This window comes from Mobula hypostoma, chromosome 3 (genome assembly GCF_963921235.1).
Source record: "Mobula hypostoma chromosome 3, sMobHyp1.1, whole genome shotgun sequence".
Taxonomy (NCBI): domain Eukaryota; kingdom Metazoa; phylum Chordata; class Chondrichthyes; order Myliobatiformes; family Myliobatidae; genus Mobula; species Mobula hypostoma.
The window spans coordinates 122,288,214-122,296,592 of NC_086099.1; the positions used below are offsets into that span (position 1 = coordinate 122,288,214).

The following is an 8,379-nucleotide window of genomic DNA, read 5'->3' on the forward strand; positions in this document are numbered from 1 at the left end:
TCTCACACATTCTCTCTCTCTCTCACACACATTCCCTCTCTCTCTCACACACATTCTCTCTCTCTCACACTCTCTCTCACATTCTCTCTCTCACACAGTCTCTCTCTCTCTCACACACACTCGCTCTCACACATTCTCTCTCTCTCTCACACACATCCCCTCTCTCTCACACACATTCTCTCTCTCTCACACTCTCTCTCACATTCTCTCTCTCACACAGTCTCTCACTCTCTTACACACTCTCCCTCTCTCACACTCTCTCTCACACATTCTCTCTCTCACACATTCTCTCTCTCTCTCACACACTCTCTCTCTCACACTCTCTCTCATACTCTCTCTCACACATTCTCTCTCTCACCAAGTCTCTCTCTCTCTCACACTCTCTCTCACACATTCTCTCTCTCACCAAGTCTCTCTCTCTCTCACACACTCTCTCTCACACATTCTCTCTCTCACCAAGTCTCTCTCTCTCTCACGCTCTCTCTCACACATTCTCTCTCTCACCAAGTCTCTCTCACACTCTCTCTCACACATTCTCTCTCTCACCAAGTCTCTCTCTCTCTCTCACACTCTCTCTCACACATTCTCTCTCTCACCAAGTCTCTCTCTCTCTCTCACACTCTCTCTCACACATTCTCTCTCTCACCGTCTCTCTCTCTCTCTCACACTCTCTCTCACACATTCTCTCTCCCACACAGTCTCTCTCTCTCTCTCTCACACACACATTCTCTCTCTCACTCAGACACGCTCCCTCTTCCCTGTCTGTCAGTGGATGTTTAGTTTTTGTTTTAGCTTGTAGCTTTCTGTTTCTCACCATCTCCCGTGTAAATGAAAGTGAAACTCAAGTGCCATTCCTGCAGCTGCTGAACACTCTACACTTTATTTGGAGACGGAGTGACGACTGACGACATTACTCGTGTTAACGTAACAGCTTGAGTAGTCCGTTTCTTCTCTGTGTTAGTTCTTTGTAGTTCTCATGTGAGCCCATTACCACAGGCTTGTTCTCCACGTGTGGTTGGCGTCTGCCCTGTGGCTTGCTTCCGTCCAGTACACACCAGCAGACTGACCCCTGACTATGTACACACCAGCAGCCCGACTCCCAACCCTGTATGCACCATCAGATTGACCTCTGACCCTGTACAGACCAGCAGACTGACCCCGACCCTGTACACACCAGCAGCCTGACTCCCAACCCTGTACGCACCAGCAGAATGACCTCTGACCCTGTACACACCAGCAGCCTGACTCCCAACCCTGTATGCACCATCAGATTGACCTCTGACCCTGTACAGACCAGCAGACTGACCCCGACCCTGTACACACCAGCAGCCTGACTCCCAACCCTGTACGCACCAGCAGAATGACCTCTGACCCTTCACAGTCCAGCTGACTGACCCCGGGCATCTGCTGGTGCTTCATTTGTTACTTGCACAGTGCTTCAAAATGAACAGTGAGGTGTGTCATTTTCATTAGTGACCAACACAGTCCGGGGATAGCAAAGGACAAAATTGGTTCCCCGGAAGATCAGAATACTAATCTATGCATGGAACCCAAAGAGTTGGGGGATCAAGTGGACGTTTTGCATCTGTATTTACTCAAGAGACAGGCACAGTATCTGCAGAAGTGAGGCAAAGCAACAGTGAGACAATGGAATCCCAATCTAGTTTAATATCATCGGCATATGTCGTGAAATTTGTTGTATTTTGTGGCAGCAGTACATAATAATAGAAAAAGCAGTGAATTACAGGAAGTAAATATATTAAATAGATAAGTTAAGTTAGTAGTGCAAAAATAGAAATAAAAGAGCAGTGGGGTAGTGTTCATGGGTCATTGTCCACTCAGAAATCGGATGGCGGAGGGGAAAAATCTGCTCCTGAAATGTTGAGTGTGTGCCTTCAGGCTGCTGTACCTCCTCCTTCCTGTAAAGAGAAGAGGGCATGTCCTGGGTGATCGGGGTCCTTAATGACGCCTTTCTGAGGCGTCGCTCCTTGAAGATGTCCTGGATGCAATGAGTGCTGGCGCCCCTGACAGAGCTGACTAAGCTTACTGCTCTCGGCAGTTTATTTTCACCCTGTGCAGTGGCCCTCACAGACCAGAAGGTGACGTAGCCGGTTAGAATGCTCTCACTGGTACAACTGTAGAAATTTGCGAGTGTCTTTGGTGACATACCAATTTCCTCAAGCTCCTAATGAAGTATAGCCACTGCCTTTGCAGCTGCATTGATATTTTGAGTCCAGGATTGGTCCACAGAGGTGTTGGCACCCAGGAACTTGAACTTGCTCCCCCTTTCCACTTCTGATCCCTCCATGAGGACAGGTCTGTGTTCTCTCATCTTATCCTTTCTGAAGTCCACAATCAGTTCTTTGGTCTTACCGTCCCTATACACATTACAGAGGAGGAGGTGTTTGCTGTTTTAAGGCAGATTAGGGTGGATAATTCCCCAGGGCCTGAGGAGGTGTTCCCTCGGACCCTGTGAGAAGCTAGTGTGGAGACTGCAGGGACCCTAACAGTGAAGTTTCAAACATCCTTAGCCATGGGTGAAGTGTTGGAGGATTGGAGGATGGCGAAAGTTGTTCCATTGTTTACGAAAGGCTCTAAGAATAAACCAGGAAATCACAGGCCAGTGAGCCCGACATCAGTCGTGTGAAAGTTATTGGAAGGTATTCTAATAGATCGGATATACAAGTATTTGGAAGGTGGGGACAGATTAAGGATAGTTAATGTGGCTTTATGCATGGTAAGTCTTGTCTAACCAATCTCAGAATTTTTCGAGGAAGTTACCAGGAAAGTTGATGAAGGCAAGGCAGTGGATGTTGTCTACATGGACTTTAGCAAGGCATTTGGCGAGGTCCTGCATGGGAGGTTGGTCAAGAAGATTCAGTCACTTGGCATTCTAGATGAGGTAGTAAATTGGATTAAATATTGGCTTGGCTGCTAGTGACAAGGCCCCCAGGGGTCTGTGTTGGGACCACTTCTTTCTACATTATATATCAACGATTTGGATGAAGAAATTGATGACTTTGCGGCCAAGGTTGCTGAACGATATGAATATAGGTGGAGGGTCAGGTAGTGTTGAAGAGGCAGAGGGTGGGGGCTGCAGTAGGACTTGCACAGATTAGGAGAATGGGCAAAGAAGTGGCAGATGGAATACAGTGTCGGGAAGTGTATGGTCACGCACTTTGGTGGAAGAAATAAAACCAAAGACTATTTTCTAAACAGAGAGAAAATTCAAAAATCTGAATGCCAAGTCCTCGTGCAGGATTCCCTAAAGGTTAATTTGCATGTTGAATTGATGGTGAGGAAGGCAAATGAAATGTTGGCACTTATTTCAAGAGGACTAGAATGTAAAAGCAAGGATGAAGCTCTATAAGCACTAGTGAGGCCTCACTTGGAGTATTGTGAGCAGTTTAGGGCCCCCATTTAAAAAAGGAATGTGCTGACATTGGAGAGGGTTCAGAGAAGGTTCACGAGAATGAGAAGGTTGTCATATGAGCAGCGATTGATAGCTTTGGGTCTGTACTGGCTGGAATTTAGAAGAATGGGGGGTGGGGGGGATCTCATTGAAACCTATTGAATGTTGAAAGGCTTAGATAGAGTGGATGTGGAGAGGATATTTCCTATAGTGGGAGAGTCTAGGACTAGAGGACACAACCTCAAAATAGAGGGACATCCATTTAGAATGGCAGTAAGGAAGAATCTCTTTATCCAGAGGATGGTCAATCTGTGGAATTCTTTGCCACAGGTGATTGTGGTGGCCAAGTCACTGGGTGCATTTAAGGAAGAGGTTGATAATTTCAGGATTATATTGTATACATTTCTCTGACATTAAATGTACCTATTGATAGTTTCTTGATTAGTCAGGGCATGAGAGGTTATGGTGAGAAGGGAGAGGGATGGGTTTGAGAGGGAATTGGATCAGCCATAATGAAATGGCAGAGGATACTCGACGGGCAGAGTGGCCTAATCTGCTCCAATCTCTTAGGATCTTATGGCTTCACGGGGTGGCGGTAGATGCTTGTCTCTGACTGGAGGCCTGTGACTAGTGATGTTCTGCAGGGATCAGTGCTGGGTCCATTCATGTTCACCATCTAAATCAACGATCTGGATGATAATATGATTAGCTAAATCAGCAAATTTTTGGATGACACCAAGACTGGGGATGTAGTGGACAGTGAGGAAGACTATCAAAGCTTGCAGCAGGATCCGAAATGGCTGGAAAAATGGGCTGAAAAATGGCAGGATAGAGGGGTGTCCATTTAAAATAGAGATGCGAAGAAATTTCTTTAACCAGAGGGTGGTGAATTTGTGGAATTTATTACCACAGGCATCTGTGGAGGCCCCGTCGTAGGCGTATTTAAGGCAGAGTTTGAAAGGTTCTTGATTGGACACGGCACCAAGGGTTACTGGGAGAAGGCCGGGAGTGGGGCTGAGGAGGGGAAAGAAAAGATCATTCAGGATTTAATGGCAGAGAGACACAATGGACGAAACTGCCTAATTCTGCTCCTAAGTCTTATGGTCTTATAGAGTCATGTGTGAAAGTGTGGCCATACAATTTACAGGCCGAGTGGACGCCATCTCCCTGCGAACAGTGGCAGGCCCAGGCCGCCAAGAACAGGTCAGTACGCCGGAACCTCTTCGGGCCGGTGGACAGGCAGCAGCTGCAATCAGAGCTGGAAACCGAGCTGAGGATCGGCCTGCAGGCCGCAGCCAGGAGATGGGCCTTCGACTTCGAAGCGGAGCGGCCACTGCCGGGCGACATGCAGTGGGAGGCCGTCCCGAACCAGGACGTCCCGTCCTTTTACCGAATGGTATGTGTCGCCTCGCTGATGAACCCCCTGAGGTCAAGGGAGGGAGTTGAGATGGGCACCCCGTCGGCTGAGAAAAAACCAGTTCTGCCCCATGGACGCAAGAGGAGACAGGCTCTCATCACAGGTAAGGTTCAAGGTAAATTTATTATCAAAGTACATGAAGATTCTTCTTCTTGCAGGCACTTACAGGAAAAAGGAAATATATAAATAAATAGACAAAGTAAAATAATATACAAACAGACAAACAATCAATGTACCAAAGAAGACAAACTGTGTATATACAAATATAATACTGAGAACATGGAACATAGAAAACCTACAGCACAAAACAGGCCCTTCAGCCCACAATGCTGTGCCAAACATGTTCTTACTTTAGAAATTACCCAGGCTCACCCATAACCCTCTATTTTTCTAAGCTCCATGTACATATCCAGGAGTCTTTTAAAAGACCCTATCGTATCCGCCTCCACCACCATTGCTGGCAGCCTATTCCACGCGCTCACCACTCTCTGCATAAAAACTTACCCCTGACATCTCCTCTGTACCTGCTTCCAAACACCTTTAAACTGTGCCCTCTCGTGCTAGCCATTTCAGCCCTGGGAAAAAGCCTCTGACTATCCGCACGATCAATGCCTCTTGTACACCTCTATCAGTTCACCTCTCATTCTCTGCCATTCCAGGGAGAAAAGGCTGAGTTCACTCAAACTATTCTCATAAGGCATGCTCCCTAATCCAGGCAACATCCTTGTAAATCTCCTCTGCACTCTTTCTATGTTTTCCACATCCTTCCTGTAGTGAGGCGACCAGAACTGAGCACAGTACTCCAAGTGGGGTCTGACCAGGGTCCTATATAGCTGTAACATTACCTCTCGGCTCTTAAACTCAATCCCATGGTTGATGAAGGCCAATGCATCGTATGCCTTCTTAACCACAGAGTCAATCTGCGCAGCAACTTTGAGCGTCCTGTGGGCTCGGACCCCAAGATCCCTCTGATCCTCCACGCTGCCAAGAGTCTTACCATTAATATTTTATTTTGCCATCATATTTGACCTACCAAAATGAACCACCTCACACTTAGCTGGGTTGAACTCCATCTGCCACTTCTCAGCCCAGTTTTGCATCCCATCAATATCCCGCTGTAACCTCTGACAGCCCTCTACACTATCCACAAAACCTCCAACCTTTATGTCATCAGCAAATTTACTAACCCATCCCTCCATTTCCTCATCCAGGTCATTTATAAAAATCACGAAGAGTAGGGGTCCCAGAGCAAATCCCTGAGGCACACCACTGGTCACCGACCTCCACGCAGAATATGACCCGTCTACAACCACTATTGCATCAAGAAACCTTCCTGAGCACACCTAACAAACTCCACCCCATCTAAACCCCTTGCTCTAGGGAGATGCCAATCAATATTTGGGAAATTAAAATCTCCCCCCAATAACCCTGTTATTATTACATCTTTCCAGAATCCGTCTCCCTATCTGCTCCTTTGATGTCCCTGTTGCTATCGGGTGGTCTATAAAAAACACCTGGTAAAGTTATTGACCCCTTCCTGTTATAGAGATCTTGAAAGTGGGTCTATAGGTTGTGGAATCAGTTCAGTGTTGAGGTGAGTGAAGATATCCACACCAGTTCCAGAGCTTGATGGCTGAGGGGGTAATAACTGTTATTGATCCTAGTGATGTGGGACTTAAGGCTCCTGTACCCCCTGCTCGATGGCAGCAGTGAGAAGAGAGCATGGCCTAGATGGTGGGGTCCTTGATGATAGATGCTGCTTTCTAGTGGCAGTGTTCCTTGAAGAGGTGCCCAATGGTGGGGAGGGCTTTTCCTGTGATGGACTGGGCTGCATTCACCATTTCCTGTTGCCTTTCCGTTGCTGGCGGAATGTGCCGGTCCCAAATCGCCTTCCGGGAGTTTACAGGGAACTCAGGGTCAGGATTTTAAACACCCCAGCCATACCTGTGCACTGCACTTCAAAAATGTAATGCAGAGTCAAACCGCTGAGCAGTTTGGGGCTTGTATCTAAGAAAGGATGTGCTGACATTGGAGAGGGAATGGATTGGAGGGTAGGTGCAGGTCGATGGCACGAGGCAGAACTTTTGGGGCGAGACCCTTCACTGGGACTGGAAAGGAAGGGGAAGAAGTCAGTCCTGAAGAAGGTCTCAGCCCGAAATGTCAGCTGTTATTCTTCTCCATTGATGCTGTTTGACCTGCTGCGTTCTTCCGGCTGTTTATGTGTGCTGCTCAAGTTTTCCAGTACCTGCAGAATCTCCTGTGTCAAAGATCCCCCACCGTCCAGAACACGCCACCTTCTCACAGCTCCCATTGGGCAGGAGGTACAGAAGCCTCAGGCCCCACACCACCAGGTTCCTTCAACTGTTTGGTTCTTGGACGAACCGGCAAAACACGAATCACAGCTACACTACAACCACTTTGCACTCCAGTCGATCTTTTTGTTCCAATTGTGTTTTCTTGTAAAAATTGTGCATGATTGATGGTTGTTTTTCTTGTGTATATTGATTATCTGATGCTGTAAGTTCCTCATTACACCCAAGCATGTGTGTGCTTGTCCCAGTGACGAGAAACTTGACTCTCCCTCTCTCTCTCTCACTCCTCCTCTCTCTCTCCCTCTCTCCTCTCTCTCTCTGACCCTCCCCTTCCCTCTCTCCCTCTCCCTCTCCTTCACTCCATTCTCCCTATCGCCCCTCTCCCTCTGTTCCTCCCCTCCCCTTTCCCCTCTCCCTCTGATCCTCCCATCCCCTCTCCCCTCTCCCCTCCCTCCTTCCCCTCTCTCTCTGCCCCTTCTCCCTCTCCCAATCCTCACTCCCTCTTTCCGTCTCTTCCACTTCCCCCCTCTCCGCTCTCCACTACCCTTCCCTCTCCTGCTTCTCTCTCCTTCCCTCTCTCTCTTCCCCTCCCCTCCGTCTCCCCCCATCTCTCCCTTGCCCCCCTCCCACTCTCTCCCCCAACCTTTCCTTTGCTCCCCCACTCCCTCCCGCTTCAAAACTGCCCTGTAGTGCCGTGTCACATCCAGCTGATGGCCCTCGCTCTGCTTCTGCCTGCAGATTTCTACGTTATGAAGAGAAGGTTCAGGCCACTGGATGCTGAGGCTAAGCCTTAAGGCCGGCAGGAAGTGGTGCGAAGAGTGGACAGTGGACTTCGTGTTCCTGGTCAACTGCCTGGACTTTGCAACAAGATGGCCGCTCTCTGAGACGACAACTCTTTGCTTTTTTACCCAGTTTGTAATCATGTACCTGGCCAGATTCCTGACTCCTGAACTAAAGACCCCCGTCCTACCACCCCTGGCACTCTCTGTAAGAGCAGAGACCGGGAGCGGCAGGCTGACCCTCGAGACGGGGTCTGATTAAGGGTGGTGGATTAATGGGGGAGGTGAACCATTGCCAGATGGCCCTGGGGTCATCCAGGGAGCTGCCACTGCATCTCAACCCACTCCCTCTCGGTCTGACCGTCCCTGTGCACGCAGGGAACAAACGGGCTGCTCCTTCCTATCGCGCGATGGTAACGTGCATGTGGGACAGACTGTGCAAGGAGTGAGTGTGAGTGA

The 8,379-nt window shown here is 48.6% G+C and overlaps 1 protein-coding gene across 1 annotated transcript in view; it reads left to right on the forward strand.

Annotated features, from left to right (window-relative positions):
* The window catches only part of LOC134344233 (cyclin-dependent kinase inhibitor 1-like), a 38,593-nt gene extending 30,578 nt beyond the window's left edge, over positions 1-8,015 (forward strand). Inside the window, exons 2-3 of the mRNA XM_063043689.1 lie at positions 4,560-4,932; positions 7,880-8,015. Coding sequence (XP_062899759.1) covers positions 4,560-4,932; positions 7,880-7,935 — 429 coding nt within the window. The 3' untranslated portion in view covers positions 7,936-8,015. The remainder of the gene's footprint in view (positions 1-4,559; positions 4,933-7,879) is intronic.
* The last annotated feature ends 364 nt before the right edge of the window (positions 8,016-8,379 follow it).